Source organism: Anoplopoma fimbria, chromosome 13, assembly GCF_027596085.1.
Source record: "Anoplopoma fimbria isolate UVic2021 breed Golden Eagle Sablefish chromosome 13, Afim_UVic_2022, whole genome shotgun sequence".
Taxonomy (NCBI): domain Eukaryota; kingdom Metazoa; phylum Chordata; class Actinopteri; order Perciformes; family Anoplopomatidae; genus Anoplopoma; species Anoplopoma fimbria.
The window spans coordinates 5,756,541-5,779,358 of record NC_072461.1 but is presented as its reverse complement, the minus strand read 5'-3'; the positions used below and the strand labels follow the sequence as shown (position 1 = coordinate 5,779,358).

General features: G+C 39.4%; 1 protein-coding gene across 1 annotated transcript; it reads left to right on the top strand.

Moving 5' to 3' along the window:
• The first annotated feature begins 1,205 nt into the window (after positions 1–1,205).
• On the top strand, positions 1,206–21,277 carry LOC129101643 (pikachurin). The gene is given in 25 exon segments (XM_054611534.1): positions 1,206–1,311; positions 5,306–5,415; positions 6,878–6,964; positions 7,525–7,551; positions 7,756–7,873; positions 7,978–8,113; positions 10,408–10,574; positions 13,280–13,392; positions 13,478–13,745; positions 14,159–14,413; positions 14,617–14,717; positions 14,800–14,900; positions 15,220–15,364; positions 15,651–15,840; positions 16,226–16,351; positions 16,767–17,010; positions 17,114–17,225; positions 18,172–18,288; positions 18,552–18,732; positions 19,393–19,416; positions 19,532–19,610; positions 19,762–19,905; positions 20,320–20,403; positions 20,921–21,024; positions 21,126–21,277. Coding segments are annotated over 25 exon segments (3,291 nt in total).
• Positions 21,278–22,818: the final 1,541 nt, after the last annotated feature.

Sequence of the window (22,818 nt, the reverse complement as noted above, 5' to 3'; positions counted from 1 at the left end):
GCACAAATCAACCTGTTTTGTGGCTGCTGGACAGAATTTTATCCCACAATATCTCATAATATAAATGTATTCAGAAGTTCGGGGACATTTGCTGTCCAAACATTGTTTGAAGCTGATTTGTGCAGGAGATGTACATTACATTACATTACATTACAGTCATTTAGCAGACGCTTTTATCCAAAGCGACTTACAATCAGTAGTATATTACATATCATTCACCCATTCACACACTGATGACAGGCTACCATGCAAGGTGCCACCATCAGACTCTAACTAACATTCGTCATCATGTAAAGGATAAAAGTGCATTATGACCAAATCACTTATAAACTTTGACTAATAAAATGAACTTCATCTATGTTAAATGTGCCTGGCGCCCTGCGTCCATTGTTGAGTCCTCTCTTTCTTTGGCCCTTCTTGACAAAAAGAATGATTATGATGATTTGGCTGAGCTCTCCTGCAAACACTGCTCTCACTGTACACACACATACACACAAGCTCACAGACCTCCTCTCCTTCAAACTTCACTTCTTTATGGCAGGTTTAGACAACACATGACACTTTATCAACTGGGCAGTAGTAATCACATATTAGTGACCACAGCAACTGCTTTGGGGGACATTCATTAATGGATTCATTGTTAGGCTTCCTGGTCATTGTTGTACACACAGTAGTGACTGTTGCCTGAGCGTCTCCCCTGCTTCCTCGTCAAGACAGGCACTCCATCTGTGTGCAGTGTGCGGATTAGAGGCTCGTTATCCTCTTAGCTCTAAACGGCCCCACGTTCCTCCACTTCGCTGTCCATCTCATCTGCGGTCTAAGACGCGAGATTCCTGCGTAAAGATGAGCCCGTCCACCATTCAGCTGTGTTAGTGGTTGAGCGTTACGCGTGGATCCCTCTCCATAGTCCTGTCGGGACACAGTGGCTGTTTGTCCGTCCGTTAATGTGTCCATGTGTCCAAACCCCACTGATCTTTTGCAGACTGTAATCTTATCAGTGTCAAACCGGAGCTGCCCTCTTCTCTCGGGCAGTTTCTGCCTGTCTTCGAATGGCATTTGCGCCAAAATCTGGATAAGGAATATTCTTTTTTCATAGAAAACTTTTTATCAACAGAGGGGTTAGCTACATGCACAGTCACAAGACGCGTTTGGATGTGTGATACAATGATCATTTGATCGTTTTAAACGTTTGATCAGAAGAAGACATGGAATCTACATGTAAAGAGAGGAGTCTTTTATACTTACTTCTCTTTGCAATATGCACAGCCAGCGTTTGCTTTTGTGCAAGAAGATCAAATGCTCGGAGATCTGGTGAGTTAATAACCACTGACCTTTTTTTAAAAAAAATTATTATTATTTATTATTATTTTAAAATGTGGAATAATAGCTACAATGATAATACTTTATATAGAAGCATTGTGGGTGGGGGTGTGCTCATCTTTCTATTTGTATGATGACACCAGTATCAGCTTTTAAACTTTGTCACGTCACATTTGAATTATAAAATGGCACATATAATATTTATGCATTCAGAACATGCCAAGTAACCTAAAACGTCCTTCACGTTCTAGTTTATGTAGATAAATGCTGGAAAATATGAACTTTGGTTATTGGAAAACAATCCATCATCATCATGTAATCTACACATCGCTTTTCATAATGAAGTGAGCATTCTACAACAAAAGCTACAGAGCATCGTGATACTTAGACTATTAATAAAATGTCCCCACTCCTCTCTCTGCAAGGTGCTTTTTAGGCATCAGCAAAAAACTGCACATAAACCATAATTGGTGAGCTACAAATTGTCCATAGAAACAGGACATTAATGGCTAAGAGGGAAAGGACACAGACATAACTTGGCTAAAAAAGGTTTTTTTTTTCTTAAAATATTGTTTGTGTTGTAAAAAAACAACAACTCTCCACATATTTTATGAATTTCACACAGTATGTAAATATTTTTCAAAGGAAGAAAGACAGGAAGGGAATATTCAACTTCAGACCAACAGCACATTTATCAACAACCTTTTCAATGTGCTCCTTCCTGGATGTTGACTTTGTCATCTCCACAGTGTCTTCTCTCACTCCCCGTTATTTAATATCAAATCAGATTTTCCATCCAAGTTTCTTCACTGTTCCTCCTCTTTCCCCCTTTCCATCACTTCCTATTCTCTCGTTGTCAGTCTCTCTGGCTGTCTGGCGTATTTCAGCCAAACTCTTTTGGACCCACAGGCTATAGCAGGCTGACGATTACGTCTGTCTGTCAGCACAGAAAAACTCACCACAGTTGGGACTGCCACACAGAGGAATGCTGTAGTTCTGTCTTCATGACTTCCAGTGACATTTGTACTTGTTTTTTATTTAGTTTTGAGGTCTTTCAGGCTTTATCAGAGGGAGGGGGAGATGTCAACAGGGCTCGATGTCCAGATGAATCACATCAGCCTTTTACACAACAAAGCTGGTTGTACTAGGAAGGAATTACGTTTGAATGGCATCTCTCCCCAAGGTGGTCTTACTTTTTCAGGATTTCGACAGCTTTCTCCCCGGTTAGAATAAGCTGTTGAATTATTTATAAAACCATTCAGTAGCTCTACACTTACTGTAATGTAGATCTAGACTTCTTAACTGGTCATAAAAATCATTGCTTATAAATGAAACCTTTTCTATCACGTCACTCGGTGCAAACAAAAATGTCTGATGAAAGACAAGGACAATGTAATCAATATGAGAAACCATAAAGCCATGCTGAAGAGCAGCAAAACAGCATGTGTCTTTGTGGTCAGTCACTTTTGGATGACTCAGACCCGGAAGGAGCAGCACTTCTACATGACTCACTCTATAAGTGAAAGAAGATATCTCAATTATTTGGCCCAGAGTGGTATAAAAGTGTCCAGAGTATTGACATCTCAACACAAATTAAATGCTGCCTGAAACAGCTTGAAAGCTCTTGCCGTGTGGGACATTTTGAACTTAAACTAGACCGATATTAGCTTCTTGCAGATAGATTGGAATCAGTCTTTATGTCAACCAATAACAAATCAGAAATTTCTGTAGAGAATTAGCAAAAACATGTTGAGGAAATGTAGTAGGAGACTGTCCATGACATACGTTGTCCTCCTGCTCAGCTGTTCCCACTTCCCAAATATTCAGTCACTATTTATACCAGGCCAGCTCATTGACAGTTTGTCTTTGTTGCATCATTGCTGTTTGGAGTTCTGTTCATTTCTAGACAGTTACCTGTCTTCTTTTGCACTCACCCCAGTGAGGCAACTTTCTTAATACATCATCAAAACTGCACCAGTCTGTTGTCCTCATGTGCTTGGATCCTTCCCATGCTGCTTGCCTACCATCCTAACTGTGACAGATTTAGAGAGTAATGAGTCTGCCTCACCTGTCCCATCATGCACTGCATTGATTGGTCAATGACCCAAATGGAATTAACCGGTCAAGTGGAGTTTCTGATTCTTGCGCACAATTGGAAGCCACATCAGCAACGACAGCTGATGGAGCAACTGCATCCCGTAAAAGGCTGAGCTGTTGATGTACTGATGAGTCTTTATTCTGATCCTCTCTCATGATCACCGTGTACCCAGACCTACCTTACACATGAAACACCATTGTACGATGATGGACATAGAAATAAGGATTTAAGAAGTTCCTTCTCTATCTGCTGTAATTCTGTGAGTTCAGCTCACCCGTACCTTGACAGAGTCGCACCCCTGGGGTGATATGGATGATCGGGGAATTCAGATGACATATTGAATGACCCGCTCGGTTGGTAGAGCAGGGCAAGGAGAAGGGTTTGACAGAAAAAAAAAAAAAAGTAGAATAAATGTTCAGAGGATTCAGGAGGTCGGCACGGGAGGTAAAAGAAGGGAGTCACAAGAAAAAAAAGGAAAGTTGAAAAGAGCATCATTGTAGCTACATGATATTTCAATTTACAATGGTCTACCTTGCTATATTAACCTTTTGTTTAATCCCCATGTCAGTGTATACCAGGGAAATCTGTCCTTTGTCACCTAGACCAGATCATATAATCTACTCGCATATAAAGTCATGAATAATATGAATTTATAATACATAATCTTTATCTGCAGTATTTTGTAATTAAGCTTTTTTAGGGACCTTCTTTATGTTCTTGATGTGACAACCCTCTATTTTGTGTAAATGTTACGACATAAGATGCACGCCTATTACTCTATAAGGGTCCTTGTCTGCTCATCTTTCTTCATTAAAGCCAGGTTATGAATATACAGCCAGCGGTGTTGATGAGCTACACTACCAGAGCTCTTTCTATTTCGTCTTTAAGAGGCTTTTCAGGCCACAGTTGGACACTGGAGGTGCAATCACAATCTCTTGAAGTGTCACAGAAGCACCCAGGATTTAACAATGAAAATAATGAGAGTCAGTTGATATTAAAGGCCAGCTGACCAGGCTACAGGTTATGCCATTTTATATGGTCACCTTGTCATTCTTCAAATAAACTATAAGGTGAAATACAAAGTAGGTTCTGTTCATATTATCATTGGATATTTCAGATATTTGTTCAAAGCTCATGGAGCTATTGACCAAGTGTTTACATATATTAGGCAGGACATTTTATTCCTTACTTATTCTGAACCAATAGAATCAATTTTACTCATCTTAAAATAAGCTTCAAAAGGATGAGGCTGTAAATGTGTGTTCTAAAAGAAAAGAATTTCATCTTTATTTAACCTACATTGACACTTTTAAGCCACTTGTGTGCATGAGGAAAATGCTGTGAACAAAACGTTGATGTTTTTACATTGATGAACATATATCGAGTAACAATGGCGTTCATTAAGAGTTGAGTTTAGGACCTGGTGAATCTAATATTTGTCTAATTCACTCTCAGTTTTGCTCAGTTTTGCAATCCACTAGCACCTAAGGGAAATATCTGGCTTCACTGTGCTCACCAGCTAGTCTGCTGTTTGGAGCTATTTGTGGGTTTTCAGAGTGTCTTTACTGCTGCTAAGAAACAATGCGGATGAGAGTCGTGAGTTATAGAACAAAAGCTTTTATAGTTTTATCCAGTTGAATTAGTCTTAAATGGTATGCTGATCTAAATTTTAAATGCTGACATGCTAAATAATCTTATCATATTGTAAAAATTGGTCACATATGGCATGTAAATTCAACATGAATTGTCCTCTGGTTCTATAATTCATCACAGCTAAGAATTAAAATAAAGAGTTTATGACTGCCTCTAGTCACAGTGACACGTTTCCCCTTCATATCTTCTGTTTCCCCCACTGATCATGTATATGTGTGTTTTTGTTCAAACCAGATCGTCTGAGTCCTCCGCTAGACATCCAGCTGGAGACAGTCAACTGCACCGCCTTTAGTGTACGATGGAAGATGCCCCGGCGACATGTTAGCACCATCACTGGATACAAGGTAGCCACAGACTGTGACTTTTACTTTAAATGATAACACAGATGAAGCAATGCTATATGTATTATTCAATTTTCTTTGAAATCTTCAGCTCAATTGGTGGTGAGAAAATATTATAAAAATGTGATAAAAAGCTGTTAGCTGTTACCAGTCACCAATGTATTACCATATGTAATGGGTTGCTAAAGCAGATATATTTTCCAATTCCTCCATTATTTAACATATTGTTCATGATAGTCTTAAGGTAAAATGCCCCACAGGTTTGCCAGCAGCCGTTTCTGTGCTTTCTTGCTTGGTCCCACCTGCCAATTTAAAGAAAGTCTGAGGCAGCACCGGCCGTGGGGACACAGGAAAAAAAAACAAGAGAAAAGGAGAACATTCAATTTAAAAAAAACAGTGGGCTTAAAATAAACAACACAGCTCATTTTCAGAATGGATCGAAAGCTTCTCAACCTGGTAAACAAAAAAAAAATCTCAGGTATGTCGTTAATCATATTTCTTCCCACTTTGTCTGAACGGACGTCCTCTGGAAGCTGTTGACGCGTTTGGGTCCCCACATTTCTACCTCTGCTTTTAAAGTGCCTGTCAAATCCACTGTCCAGCAAGATGGCCTAGAGGGCTAGATTGATACGACTACATTTTTGGTGTTTTGATGGAAAACCTTTCAGTGCCAAATGTATGCTTTTAAGGGGCAATATAGCTCTGAAGGTCACAAATCTTTTTTTCTTGACCATGTGTTTTGCTCCACGCTGTGCTTCTGGTACTAAAGTGGGATTTCCTATTCTTGAAGGAAACATAATAGATGTAGATTTATTGATAGGCAAAGACAGATTTATACTCTAGATTTTGTGTATTGTTACTGCTGAAAGTGGACTGAACACTGAATTCAGAAAGTAGTCTTACTTGTCTTTTTTATATAATAACATAATGTTTAAGTGCGCATGCTTTTTGTTTTTCCTTTTGTATGCTCATTAATTTATTTAATATTTTTGTTATGAGATATAAAGCCTTACCATAACCCAGTTTCCTCCTTTTACTTTCTTCCTTCCCCACTTCCTTCCTTCCCCTCTTTTGTTTGTTTTGAGTCAAACATTAACAAAGTGTGGATTCGTATGAGTGTACTCGGCTTTTGACCATATGCCTGCACTAAGAGGATTAGTCCGCTACCTAGCTTCCCCACGACTCGCTGATAAACATGTGCGTTCATTTGGCCACTTTAGATCACTTTAGAAGTTCAGAAATAATCCTGTTTCCTCATAGTATTTCTTCCTAATCATATAGTATTTACATTGTCACAGCCATGACTTGATAATGGAAGCTAAAAGCTAAAAAGTTATATATTTTTTTTTATCCAAACAGAAGATTTATGAATGCCTGCCAAAATAGGTAAGATTTTTAATAAATTAATCAGTGACTTTTTCAGTCAAATATGTATTTGTATGAGTATTTCTGTGTGTGTTTTTAGGTCTTCTACACAGAGATGAGGAATGGCCTTCCGATGGGTACAGTGTCTTTGATGGAGGTGCCTCTCAGCTTGGACATGCTGACCACTGTGAGTACACTGACTTTTTACTGTTCTACTTTATGTTGAAATCTTTTAATTCCTTTGTTCCATTGTTTCTTCAAAACTATTTAAATACACAAATTGCTTCATTATGGTGATCCTGGGCATTGTAGTTTATTTAAAGTTGATCCCACATGCACCGTCCTTTGTACTAGAGCATCAAATCTGTATTATTCCGCAGCTGAAAATAGTTCTATGTAAATGCACAATATACTTCTGTTTTGGTAATGTATTTTAAAACTACAGTGCTCAGCTGTTTTAGGGTATTATTTTGGTGCTTTAAAAATGTAACTATAAACTTGTAGCCTGTATTTTTTTTAAGATCTACTTTTTAAACAAATGGACAAGGGGGACTGCTGCTTTTGATATTTTAATGAGAAATGTAAGAATTTATGGAATAGAGCCATTAATATTTGGTGACAATTAACATTAAATCCATCATCAAATCTTGCAAGATTTAGAATTTTTTTTTTCTTTCTCTAATATATGTTACTAACAGCATGTTGATTTAACACTTATGGATACCTCTGTTTCTGTTTTCTCAAAAGGGGCAATTTGATGGACAAGCAAGCTTTGTGAGTATCATTTAGCCCCTTCTGCTGAATTGAACCATGTCACTGCTTTCTTATCATGCTTGACATTTATAGGTATTTACGTTCCTCTTTGTTCTTTTTTCTCTCCCTCTAACCATTCTTGTCTATATGCTCTTGCTTATTTCTTCTTTACTTTTTGAATGTATTTGTACCTCTACCCCCACTCCCCCATATGACATCTTCTAGGATGTGGACATCGGAAACCTTAAAATGAACTCAAAGTACAGAGTCACAGTTGGAGCGTATGGTTGGGCTGGGGAGGGTAGACCCAGCATGCCCAGAGAAATCGCCACTGCCTCACATGGTAAGAATACGTGAGTAATAGGAATCCATTTTAATGCCGATGCTTTTATTTCTACCGTGTTATTCATATCTTTAACTGAATTAAATTTCTTTCCGTGCCATTAGACATGTGCATGCCCCCATCGCCCCCCACTCAGCCTGTTGTCATGGCTGTATCTGACACAGAGCTGGCGTTGTCATGGCAGCAAGGAGAGAATGAAGGAAGTGCCCCTGTCCTTCACTTCCTGGTGGCTTACATCAGGTCAGTTGAGCGATCAACCCCAAGAAAGAATTTAATGAAGCTTAAGGTTTATGAAAGCATGCCTTTTGCAACCTCACCAGCTCAGTGTTGCTGCCAATACTCAGGCAGACTTATATTTACAGGTATATACATTTGCACTAAATTACACCCAGGTCACACACATACGAACACCATTAACCCAGCCCATAGAGACACTTACCAGTTGAAGAGCAGTCTGAAGTGGCCACATCATAGAAGGCAAGAGCAGGCCTCAGTGAAAAGTTGTGTTTCAGCACTGGCTGTGAGAGCAAAGCAAAAAAGACAGACTGGTTTTCTCTTACTGTTCATTCTCTTAATATATAAGCTGTCTGTCATTGGACAAAACTGGACGAGGTGGACAATTCAGAGAGCTTTTATCCAGAACACTTCTCCCTTATCTTCTATCACAAAACAGATCGCTTGATGGGTCAATGATTGCAAATGTTTGTGGGGCCAAGCATTGATCAAGCCCCAGTTATAGTCATCATGCATAGGTTTCAAAAGATATACAATTCGAAATATTTGCTAAGAAATTTTGCAAAAATGATCCATAAGACAAGCAGAGTTTCAGATGTAATGCTGCACCCTTTAAAATAAGGGTGCAAAAGGAATAGTTTAAGATTTTGGGAAATACACTCATTCCCTTTCTTGCAGAGCATTAGATGAGGAGCAACTGGTTAACGTAGCTTAGCATAAAAACAGGAAGCAGGAGTAAACCGCTAGGATAGCTTTGTACGCAGGTGTGGAAATACTACTACTATTGCCTTAAAGCTCACCAATTAACACTTTGTACCTCGTTTGTTTCATCTGTATACAAACTGAAATATGGAAACAGCAAGTGGTGATTTTATGAGGAGTTGTTTACTGGAACTGTATCTATGATATGAGCTTCAGAGGTGCTAGTAGGCCTGTTGTTTGCTTCCAGTATTTATGTTAGGCTAAGCTACATTACTCCTGGCTTTAGCTCCAAAACTGCCAAGCAAATATGAGAGTGGTATCCATTTAACTCTCAGCAAGAAAGCAAATAAAGTGTATTTCCCAAAATGTTGAACTAATTATTTTGATTTGAACATGTACATTCATCAGCAGAAACAATCACACACATGATGGCTACATGATGATTTTAAACAGTTATTTTCAATCATTTATATGTATGCATTAATGGGTATGTATAGTCGCACAAGTCCCCATTGTCACATCGCTGTGATTTCGTGAGGCTTTTGCTGGTCTGCTTAATCTAACAATTGGTGTTTTGACATGAGGATCAGTTGGGACACGAGAAAGAAGGAATTTCATTCTCTGTCTTGTAGTGTCCGGCCTCAAACACACAAATGGCGAACTCACACTGACCAACTCACACACACACATATCAAGGTCCTCTCTGGTCTAGATGAGTCCTCAGCTACAATGTCAAGGAAGTCTGAAATAATTTGCATGGCGTCCTCTGATTATGTGTCTGACACAAATAAAAATAGGCAAATAGAATTTAAATATGACCCCATAAGATTTTTAAAAGAAAGTAAGAATAAGGGAAAAAAAAGTTGTAAAGATATAAGAGGAAACAAGCTTCGTGGTGAGGAGTTAACATGCTGAGGCGGAGCAACGAGAGAGGGACAAAGATAAAGAGACGCAGAGAAACTGTCAAGTACTGTCACAGAGTAGACATAAATCAGAGTCCGCTTTTGCATGCAAGGGCATTTCCCACACAAAAGAGCCATCTCAGAGGCAAATATTTCTCTCCTTACATCAAAAGAGGCCCTGCTGAAGAGAGACTGGTGAAGATGACTCTATTCAACAGATAGTTGTGTCTCCAGGCGCCAAGAAACAGCACATAAATATGGCAGCTGGAGATGGAAGCTGGAGATCATAGGCAGAAAAAAGTTCAAGAGTTCATAATTTGTTTTTTTGGCTCAACCTTTCAAAACAACGCTCTGATTAAAGCAGACAGTAATGCTTTTAAGACTTAAAGGAGCTCAAAAATAGTAACATAGAAAAAATGACAAATAACATCTCAATCGATTGTTTTGGTTGTTGGTAAATTATTCTGCATTTTTTTACTCTGAATTACTCAGACCTCTCTAGTAGTTTTACTCTTTGCACTTTTGCCTGGGACATAAAACATATCAGCATCCTCGAAACAATAATTTAAAGATGTTTTAAGAATAATGATCTTTGTTAAAAAAATTAAAATAAACCATGTTTACCCATGTTTTGTGCAAAGTAATATTGAAAAAAAACCTAAATAATATATGTTTTGTATGTCTTGTTGTTCACAGGCCAGAAATGGACACGGAGTGGACATATATCCGTGAGCCCATTGAGACTAACTCCATGGTTTTGAAGGGGTTATTACCGGAAACAGAGTACCAGTTTGTTGTCAGGGCAGCCAACGTGCACGGAGTTAGCCCACCCAGCCACATCAACAACCCCGTGCGCACTCTCGGTAAGGCTGAATGTTGATCTCTGTGCCAACGAGCTGTGATGTGACAGCCAGGAATGCTTCGTCTCAGCTCGCTTGTTAGTCTGGTTTCAACCAAATTTCAAAACAACCTCAGTTTCAGTTTAGTTTCAAAAATACACCCACACAGAACTAAACAAACTGTGCATATTTTTTCCATTGCCAAAGTTATCCTCACAATAAAACATTTATAATGTTCAACCACAATGTTTACATCCCAATGTTATTGCGAAAACATTCACATTTTTCTCCCAGCATTGTGAAGCGATGATATTGTATTTCAAAGTTTCTAAACACTTACAGTACAGGCATGGTTTATAGAGAGCACAAACTTGTATTGATGACCATCAGTTAATAATATTTTAAGCATATTTCTGCCACAATATGATATTCAGAAATCTTGACTTTTTTGGCCCAATTTCTTAAAATTTTAAATATTTCTTCTGTAATGTTGGTCTTTGTTAGGTCCTTGTCAAATCATCACTATGGAATAAATTCATTTTGTTCCATTCATTTTAACACAAAAACACAGTTTGACTCTCTGAGCTTGAATGCAGGACAACAGCCGGCAGTGTGTCAGTGGAGCCTTGGATGACAGAGATGTAGAGCAACAGAATCATTTACTTTAATATTTTTGATGTAGTTGGCTGCTGGGGGAGGGGGATGATCAGGCCTGATTGATATTAAAACACACAAACACACGCTATTACACGAAGGTGTGTACTACAGATACACACACATGCTTACATGCAGTAATAGCAATGTCTTAATGGATTGAGGACCATTTCATTCAAACAATTTACCTATGGGCATAATGTTGTGAGTGGATGTTTGTGCATATCAGGCTTTAGGAGTATGTCTAGATATGACTGTTAAAATCAAACAGCCATGTAGACACAATCACATTATCCACATTATTTTTTTCTGTGACCTACAGACCACACTGACTCTAGAAAGCCACGTGGGCGGGCGGCTTCTGCCTCACACACTATGTTAGCGGTCAAACTGTTGTAAACTGCTCTGATTGAATTAAGTCCAATCCTGCTAAACTGCTCAGAGAGAGAGAGCTAGAAAGACAGAGGGAGAGAGGTAACGCAAGAAAGACATTGTTACGAAAAATGTCTATAAAAGTTCCATGAAACACGAATAAATTAGCTAGTTAGAATCACAGGGAGACCGACAGACGGACAGAAACGAAGAGGTAGACAAGCGTGGTTTCTTAGCAGGGGATAAAAGCGGGTTACGTCCGAGTCTCATCAGACAGGATTAAGGACGTGATGCCAGACCCCTTCTCTGCCCATCCACACCCCTGATGGATGCACACACACACACACACACACACACACACACACACACACACACACACACACACACACACACACACACACACACACACACACACACACACACACACACACACACACACCTTGAGTGAACAGCGGGGGTGGGCTTGACTGACTGACATACTTTTATTGTCCCCCCCCCCTGTACACCAGCACTCAGTATTCAGGATTTAATGTTAATAGGCTCTGTTAATAAGCACTTTAAATCTTGGCACCCATTCAGACTTAATAGTCAGGTTTCTACGAGATTGTTGTTCTGTTTAAAGCTCCGGTGTATAAGTAGTCTGATATCAATCGATCTTAATACATTTCAATTCCCTAACTTGCATTACAAAATGGTATACATGCATTATTTGATACTGCAGATCTGGAGGTGGAGGATCAAGTAGACAAAAGGGAGGGGATGTTGTTATGTAAGCTTAGATTAAGCTTTGTCAAGGTAGAGTGGACGGCAGGGGAGGTGTCACACTGAACATGCATGCAATGTTTTTTTTCATCTTTGGTACTTTATTTTGTAGAAAGGAATTTTTGAGCATCTTAAGACTCATTATTTATTTCTATACGGTAAAATGTACAACATACATAAGAGTCAAATATACATTTTACATATCACATTTTCAACCAAAACCAGTGAAGTATTATTAAAATTACTATTTATATTGCAAAATAATTGTCTATTTATTAGGAGGAATATATTTTTTTATTGCTATACTCACAGTATTCACTGTCTGGCTTTGTCTTTGCACATTATGAGCTGCCGTTGTGTATCGAGGAGACACGTTTCAGTACGTGTTACAGCAGCCTGGCTACAGGCTAACAGGTAGACCTGCTGGGCCAGAAGCTGCTACTTTTATTGAATGTCTGTGTCCTAGCATCAGTGAAATGTTGTCATGTTGTCAAAACCACAGAGGCCCCAGGCATCATTCTTCAATCTCTTCATCTGTGCGACTTTCATGTGATTCGAACCACGTTGTTGTTTGTCGTTGGGGCCATTTTCATTATCATCGTCATTTTGCTGTTATTTTGTGATGAGAAATATCCCACATGAGGGTGTTGTTCTTCAAGTAGAAACTATAAGCAGCATCATATAAATAACTAAAGCAGCAATAGTTACTTAAAAATCTCAGAATGATTATATAGCTCTATAGATCATTCTGGTGTGATGATCTGAATCTCTGATCTGAATTCAACGTTTCGTACTAACTGCTGACATGTTTCATTATTCAACCATCTTTGTTTAACCCTTCAAGCACTCTACTGCAATCATCATGTCTCTTTTTACAACTGCTTTCGATTGTTTAAAAGCATGTACTAAACATAAAGTATCTTTATTAACATTCTGAACAGGTGCATCAGATGTTGGCAGTGGGGATTACGGCCGTTACATCACAGATTCAAGGATCAAAGATGAAGATGGCTTCGACATTGATGACTCTGATTATGATATCTTTATTGAAGAGGTGGGTTATTACATACCACAGCTGGACAGGAATACTTAAACATGTTGGGCTTATCTAATCTTGTAAATCCTCGTCCTCTTCCTAGTTGAAGCCCTTTCCAGGTATCAATCAGGACAACAGGAAGTCCCAGCTCCGCTCGCGCCCTGATCCGCCCTCGGGACGCAACGTTGTTTACCGTATGAACACCATCGCTCCCAACGCTACTGCCCCTCCATCTTCCTCCACCACCTCATCTATCTTCCAAGATCTCAAAGATCTGATTTTCTCAACCGCCTCAGAGTCAAGTACAGCTATTGACACAACAACTACTGCCCCACTTACCACTACCAGGTAGGATTTACCTATACTTACCGGTACCTTGATTTTTTTTTTTGGGACCGAAATAATCTTTTTTTACATTGATGAAACGTCACTACCTCCAGAGTTTTGGCCTCTCCCTTAGAAATGTTGAGCATTCACAGAAGTTTCCCTATGTAGGGGAAAAAAGAGGAGTATCAAGAAGGTTGCTTTTATATCAACAAAACTTATTGATTTCTAGATTGCTTTCTGCTTTCTGCTTCCACTTAATTATTAAAAAATAGATAGAGACTGGAGCAGCGAAATGTCACACCAATTTAAGCTGTCATTCTGGTTGTGACGTACAGCACATAAATACAGCAAATCTAGTGCTGCATTGCACTGAACATTTTGCTTTGTGCTGTTTGATCTATTTAATTATTTCCCTAAAACACAGAGGAAAAAACATGCATTTCAAAGTGAAACATAGTTATTTGTTAAACCACTGACTATGCACTCACTAAATTTATCTTTCTCACTCTTCTGATCCACCATAGCGTCACTTTTCCCACCACCACGACCGCCCCGACCATGTCCCCCTGGAAAGGTGAGGTACCTCGTGTGTACGACCTGACCTGCGATGATACTGTGTGCCCCCCCGACAGCTTCTGTCTCAGCGATTACGACGGTGGAGGCTCACGCTGCCACTGTAACCTCGGACGAAGAGGGGACACTTGCTCTGAGGGTGAGAATAGTGTCGTTGGGTACATGCTTTTGTGAGTTCTGACCCTGGCAGTCCAGTTTCAAATCCAATCCACTTTGCATGTCGTCCCCTCTCTCTACCCTTTTCATGGCTATCACTCTAAAGGCAAAGTAAAAAAATCTTAAATGAGTCAAACGTTTGTACCTCCATCTCTAAAATGTATCCTGATTTTATCCCTCCTTCAGTGGTATCTGTGAACTTTCCAAGGTTCTTTGGCTACTCTCACATCACCTTTGAACCCTTGAAGAACTCTTTCCAGACCTTTCAGATCTCTTTGGAATTCAAGGTAAAGCACCTTTTTGTCTTTCCCCAATGATTTCTGTCTTTCAAATACGTGAAGAGCTTTAATCAGTTTCTCTGTGGTACAGGCAGACTCTGAGGATGGTTTGTTGCTATACTGTGGAGAGAACGAACACGGCCGTGGAGACTTTACCTCTTTGGCTCTGGTGCGAGGCAAGCTGCACTACAGGTGAAGAAAAAACAGGGACTCCCTTATGGGTTTAGATACTCAAAGGTTTGGCTGGTAATTAAAGCAGCAAACAGAAAAACGTTTTTCATGAATGCTAGAACACAAGTCTTCAAAAGCATCAAAGAGGAAAACTGATGGACTTCTTGTAGAAACCAACTAATAGGATTTGTAAACATAACAACGAAGACGTTTATTATGCTGTATTGCCATTTTATCAAATGTGCAGCCATGAAAAAATTGTATTGTGTATATTTTACTCTGTGTAAGCACAATATATCGAGGTGCTAGAACAAGTAGATATGATCTGTTTTCCCCTCAGGTTTAACTGTGGTACGGGATCAGCTCAGATAGTCAGTGAGAGCCGCATTGTCGTCGGTCAGTGGCACATGGTCACCGTCTTCAGAGACGGCATGAGCGGCTGGCTGCGGATGGACAACGACAACCCCATATCTGGCCGCTCGCAGGTAATAATAAGACATGCAAGTGATAAGATAAAGGCTCATGTTTGTATTGATTTGACACATTATCACAGTTAGCATGAGGACATATATATGAGAGGTTATGTGCATGAATGTGGCTTGTCAAAGTATAGTTAGTACATCTTTAAAAAATCATTTTTTGACATTTAATTCATGTTGTGGTTCGGATGAATTTTGTGCGAGACATCATTGCCTTTCCATTCTGGCAGTGGACAAAAGTGTTTTTCAGTAATAAAGCATCAAGCACATTTTTTTGTCTTCACTCTTCCAGGGCCAGTACACTAAGATCACTTTCCGCTCGCCCCTGTATGTGGGTGGATCCCCGACTGCTTATTGGCTGGTCAGGGCCACAGGGACGAATCGGGGCTTTCTTGGCTGCATTCAGAGTCTGACGATCAACAACAAGGCGACGGACATCAGACCTTGGCCCCTGGGCAGAGCTCTGAGTGGAGCTGATATAGGTGAGGAAGCATACAGCATGTGCAATGAGTGTTTCTTTGCTCGGACCAGCTTAGGCACTGTAGAAGGAAACTACATATTTTAGACTTTCTACATAAATAATGTTATAAAGTTTGCAGGCTCAATTTGAATTTAGGTGGCACTATTTCTTCAATCCAAAGTTTGGTGCCTGTGTCATTTCACTCCTTTAAAGAAAATGAGAGCAAAGAACAAAAACGTACCATATAAAATGTAATAAATATTTTCTGTTATGCAGCAGAATACACATTTTTATTTAAATTTATACGCCCAGTTATGAAGTAAGAATGTTACTAGAAATAATAAAAGCACTGAATCAGATCCATATGCTGGTTCTGCCTTAATCACCTCATATCTCCTTTCTACCAGGTGAGTGCAGCGACAGCGTGTGTGACCAGGTCAGCTGTGACAATGGTGGAGTCTGCTTTGCAAACCGTGCCGATGGCTTCATCTGTCTGTGCCCGCTCGGTTTCAGGGGAGATCTTTGTGAAGAGAGTAAGTCAACTCTACTTTCCTCTATCTCACGCCTACAAAAAGAAGTCAAACTTGCCACGTTTACAAGAGTTAACGTTGCTTACCACTGTGAACGTAGAAAGTAAAATCCCTTTTGTGGTTTCTTTTTACTTGATGGTCACAGATTGTCATGCAAACCTTTTAAAGTAGTTAGTGACCAGTTGAGCGCAATATGAAGGAAAATTGGTGGGGGATGAGGATCATTATGTCTTATACAGAGGCAGAGGGATTGATAGCATGTCAGACCAGCATTCACACAATATAACCTTACACTTTCTCTGTCCTCCTCATCTACTTCTTCTTCTTCCTCCTCGTCACTCTTAATCATCTTAATGCTCACGCTTCCTCTTTCCCCATGGTCCAAATCCTTTTAATTCTGTCTTTGTCATTTTTTCAGCTTTCTCACTGTCCTCACCTCTCTTCAATGAGAGTGTGTTTTCGTACGCTGTCATCCCTTGGCCTCAGTCCTCTCAGAGTTATCTGTCCTTCATGGAGTTTGAGCTGACGTTTCGGCCGTCGATGCCTGATGGGACGTTGCTGTACAGTGACGACGCAGGCAGCGGAGACTTCCTGGCTATCAACCTTGTGGATGGATATGTAGAGTTCAGATTTGACTGCGGCTCTGGAGGAGCTACCATAAGGTGTTAAATAGATGCACTCTCATGCTATTCTCTGTCTACTTAACTTTCTAATTTTATGTTTTAACTAGATGGCCTATAACGTGTGTGATGATCTGTGCTACAGGAGTGAAGAGAAAATCAGTCTGGACACATGGCATGAGCTAAGGGTGTCTCGCACAGCAAAGAGTGGTATCCTTCAGGTGGATAGCCAGAGGCCAATGGAAGGAATCGCTGAGGTAATTTGTTTATCTGTTGCATAAAGCTACATTAGTTCTATAAAGGGGCGAAAATGTCACAACAAACTCACTAACGGTGTCTTTGTACACTATTAAGTTCTGCAGGGCTGCGTAATTACAAATTCAGCAGATGCAAAGCAACATAGCTGTCTCATTGGAGACACCTGTTCAACCTCAGTTACTCATCTTACAGCCCTTGTTTTGTCCTTTAACTCCTGAGAAAAATATCTGGTTCAACTCCTGTTTACCTCTGATACCTGCTTTTTATGTCTTCATCTATTCATTTGCAAAGATGTCACTTTAAACTCACAGTTTGACATTGTCTTACTTATATAGCATCATGTTACCACATAGAACAAAATAAAATTTTACTGTATGTTATAAAGACAAATCAAGGGAAAATGTATTATTCCTTCGTCCACATGAGGGCATTTATAATAATGTGATCAAAGAAACTCACAGATTAACCATCTTTTTATCTTTTTTATTCATTGCATATAAAAACAAACACGTTTCTGCTAAAAGTTTTCATCAGAATAATCCAACGAGCAGAAATGGCAATTGAAACACAAACGTTGGGTTCTTCATTTATATATCTGTATGCTAGCCTTTATCACTGTACTGTTAACAATATGTTTTCGGTCTTATATATTATCTTTCACCTTCAGATAGTCCTTGTTGTTTCTGACTCTTACGCTCATACCTCCTTCATCAGGAGTCGTAATGTCTGGGCGGTGCATTTTGTAAATTAATCCTATTATGTAATTATGTATTCTCTTTCCTGATTGGTGCTTGAACCTAAACTGTGTATATAAATTGCAATATGTGTTATATGAATACTCTGATGGTGGCCTCTAGCTGAAATACAAAAGACCCTTGCTTTGTTTCTTTTGTCCTTGCATCTGACATAATTACCTAATATCTTTCTGTTTGATTTACTCTTCAGGGAGCTTTCACTCAGATCAACTGCAGCTCACCTCTTTATATCGGCGGAGTACCAGAGTATGATAAAACCAAGAGGACATCAGGAGTGATAAAGCCCTTCACGGGAATTATTCAGAAGGTATTAGCATATCTACACCTGTAACACCTGTACTATACCTTTATTTATTACTTTGCAATACAATTAGTTTGACATTCATTTCAAATCATCACACTGGTAACAAGTAAACAATAACTGTATATCTGTTGCAAAAAACATGATGCATATATCACCTGAAACGCAAAAAAAACTACGACTGAAGTGTCTGATTTTTTTTTAACCTTTTCTTACCTTCTCTTCCGTCTCCTCGTCTTTGTTGCTTGCTTTTCTTTTTACATCCACAGCTGATACTCAACGACCGCACCGTCCCAATAACAACCGGCTCAGCTGGGGGAGTTAATGTAGCAAATTCAGCTCACCCATGTGTGGAAAGTCCCTGTGCCAACGGAGGGACGTGCAGGCCAAAGTGGGACAGCTATGAGTGTGACTGCCCCTTAGGGTATGATGGGAGGCACTGCCAGAAAGGTCAGTTGGTCAGGAGTCCTATTGTTTACAGAACTGGATTTTATTGTAGCACAGTAACATGTTTGAGGTATTTTTTATTCAGTATACATACTATTCATCCTTTGACTATAGGACAGTTAAAACAATAACTGCAGTGTCTGGTTGAGCTCAAACAATTGCCAGCACATCCCAAATGTTGACAGGAGACTTCACTGATAAAAAGTGTAGGAAAAGAACTTCCAATTCACAGTTTGGTGTGTTTTGATTAGAGAGCAACAGACACAAAAAGGTATCAGATGATACATATAACTGAAATCAATGTTTGGTTTACACACCATGAGTAAATATAATCTGTTTTGACATGTCTTTCGTTTGTGGAATGAACCCAAAATAACTTTACATTTAGATGACACACTCAGTGGTTTGTTCATTAAGTAAAGACAAAAAACAGAAACTGCAATTAACATTCTTTTTTTTAAATCAACTGTAAAGAAATTAATGATAAAAAGGCTTTTGTTTGTGTGTAATATGTGGCTTTAACCATGTGGCATGATCTTTCCTCTTCTCAGGGATTAAATGTGTGTCTATAATCATGTAATGTCATATACAATGATGTATTGGACAACATAATCCCTTCAGTTTATCTATGCCTTCTCTGTTTTTAATGCTTTCACTGATCAGAGTGTGGGAATTACTGTTTGAACAGTAAGTTTTCAAAGCAGATATTAACAACTTTCTAGCTTAGCCGGAGTCAGTAGATTCATGCGGACGCTGCCACCTTGTGACGCTATGAAGTAAATACAATGTTTTCTCTGCCCAGCTGTGACTGAAGCTATTGAGATCCCGCAGTTCATTGGCCGAAGTTACCTGACATATGACAACAGAGATATCCTGAAAAGGTTGGTGGTGAAATGAGTGTGAAATTGGGTTTCTGGTATATTCAGATACAATTTCCCATCTTAAAGTTATTATTTAGTTTTAATAATGTTTGTTGCTATTACATCAAAAATTGTAATCACGCTTGCAAGTAAATTTGTCATTATTTTTTAGGGTGTCTGGGTCCAGGACCAATCTTTTCATGCGTTTTAAGAGCACAGCCAAGGATGGCCTGTTGCTATGGCGAGGAGACAGTCCACTGAGACCCAACAGTGACTTCTTGTCTATGGGGCTTCAAGATGGTGCACTAATCTTCAGGTAAGTGTTTGCATAAAACAGTAGGAAAACTATAAAAACACCTGTGTAGGTGTATCTACCTATTCTTACTGAAATGTGTTATAGAGAAATATTGTGTGTCCTGCTTGCCACATGGTTGCTCTTCCGTGTCTTTTTGAAAAAGCGGGCCAGTAGGTAAAGGTCAGATTTTAGTAAGAGATGAAAGTTTAGTGTAAGAAGAGGATGAGGATGATGGGGAGAGACGCTGATCCCACCCAAGGGCAGGGAAAGCTAAGCACCCAGTAGAGGCAGAGCTAAAAAAAGACCGGAAGTCTGAGGCAGGACCATGACCTGGGAAAGAACCAGGATTTATCATGGCAGTACCATACAAATGTGAACCCACTGCACCCTTTGAAACCAGCTAAACTCCTTATATGTGTTTCCATGTTGTTCTAGTTTTAATCTGGGCAGCGGTGCAGCTAATATTTCTGTCAACGGGACCTTTACCGATGGAAAGTGGCACAGAGTAAAAGCTGTGAGGTAAGCTCTAAAAAAAAAGAAATCCTGTCAAATAGACAGTAATGTGATAATCACAACATCTGTGTCACCTGACAACTCTGACAGTAAAGTTGCGCCAACTGCTTTATTTGTCCACTTGGGGACAGCATAAACACTAATGCTGCCCATGTCTGCCACATCCAGCAGATCCTGCATAAACCGTCATGCTTCTGCATGAGTGTTTATGCGCGTTGACTGATAGTGTTTTCCTGTGAATAATCTACCCCTTACACACATCTTTATATGTCTTTTGATCATTTGTTGATATACAATTATGGATTATTGCATCTTTATGTAGAAGTAATTTGGTAACCTGCTGTCTGTCCAGGACATTAAGAGACATGTTAACTTCTAAAACTTGTGGAAAATGGCAAACCCAAGGACGGCCTTTTAAGGACTTCAGATTTAGATTTTTAATACTTACCTAGGGGATTCAAAAAGCAAAGGTGAAAGTGCCATACCATTTGTTTACTTATAATATATCTCATTTACTTTTCAGGGATGGACAGTCAGGGAAGCTGACAGTGGATGACTATGGAGCAAAAACAGGCAGGTCACCTGGAAAGATGAGACAACTCAATATCAACGGACCCTTATATGTTGGTATGTGGAGCTCACCACTCACAATCCCATTAAGTGATGTAAATGTACTGCAGATCAAACTGTGATTTTAATATCTGCATTTGTACTTTCTCTCCCTGAAGGTGGCATGAAAGAGATAGCTCTTCACACAAACAGACAGTACATGGGAGGCTTGGTGGGCTGCGTGTCCCACCTCACCCTCTCCACTGATTATCACCTAGCACTGGTGGAGGACGCTGCTGACGGCAAGAACATCAACACGTGCTCCAACTAGCACATGGCTAAAACATGTGAAAGTCCGTTTACAGCAACGGGAGCGAACACCCTGACCGGCTGATTTTTCATCTTGAAAACTGACCAAAACATTTACATATTGGCCTACCTATACAGGGCTGATGTGGTAAAAACTCAAAGTGGGAAAAGACTAACAACAATGTTACTTTGAGTCAAAAGAAGATTAAAGTGGCTCCTGTGTGCAAAGTTTTCAAACCAACTTTTACCTGCCAAGTTGTGAGTTACATTTTAACATGAACAACTTGTTGATGAAAAGTCTTTTGAAACATGGCAACAGCAAAAAAAAAAAAAAAACACCAGAGGATATAACAAAGCACAAGTACTCTGTGAGCTTAAGCATGATGGGTAATGATGGTCTTTGAAGGACAATTTTTTTTTCATGGGATGATTCCAATCGTATCTTTTATTTTTTTTCTACTGTAAATCCTTATTTGATTGCTGGAAGAACCAAGTGATCCGAGGGATCAAGAGTCATCACAAGTTTTTCATGAACCTGACCTAGAGCAGCTAGCAGAGATAAACTTCTTTGTAGAGGATTTAGGTTTTTGGCCGTAGAGGATTTCTGTTTTTGTTGTTGTGGCATTTGTATTCTTGTTCGTGGCGTATTATCAGTCTGTAGGCTGCATTTTTTTCTTTAAAGTCTGATAGATGTCAGGTTTATTTAAAGGTTGCTAGTTTTGAAGGATGAAGAGATGTCAGCTTCACACAACATTTGTTTCTGTAAACACTCTCCTTTTAGTTTACATGCTCCTTTATTAGGAACTCTCAGATACGAGTCACATGAAAGCCTGATGTTGACACGGTGATGCAGCCAAAATCCTGGAGAAATTGGGCGTGACGGTTACTATCATCTGAAACAAACCACCGTCCTGTGGACGTAAGCCTTCAAGATGAGCTTTTGTTGTCACATCAGAGAAAATAGATAATCTCTTATTTAAGCATTTGCGATGCAAAATTATAAAAGCAGTTTGCACGCCTAAACTGTACTTCTTAAAATGTATCGATTTATTCTTGTTTAATTTAATTGTTGTATTCCCCCACCCCCCAAAAAAAGAAAAAAGTGTTTGACCACAATGTCAAAAGAGGATGAAGCACATAAACCTTGGTTTTAAGTTTGAGCTCAGAACAAATCCAGTAATAAATTGTCAGTTATTACACAAGTTTACTTCTTGAATTTGTTTTGAGGAGAATGAAAAAGTCAGTGGTCGTCGTGGCATTTCAACAAGTGTTTCAAGTCTGAAAGGCATGACAAATGAAATCCATCGTGTGACTGAGATGTGAATGAGCTTAAGTGACATGAGTTTGAGCATCCACTGTACAAAATGTAGCACATGTGTTGATCTTGTTGTCAAATAGCTGTTAACCGTAGACTGTAGGAAGATGTTGGTGCAGCATCTGTGATGTCGCAATATGTGTCTAAAGATCCATTTGCGCTCGCTGCCAACTATGTTAGTTAGTGATGCCAGATAATCCAGATTTCTGCAAAGGAACTGACCTGGGTAGAAATTAAACGGGACAAGC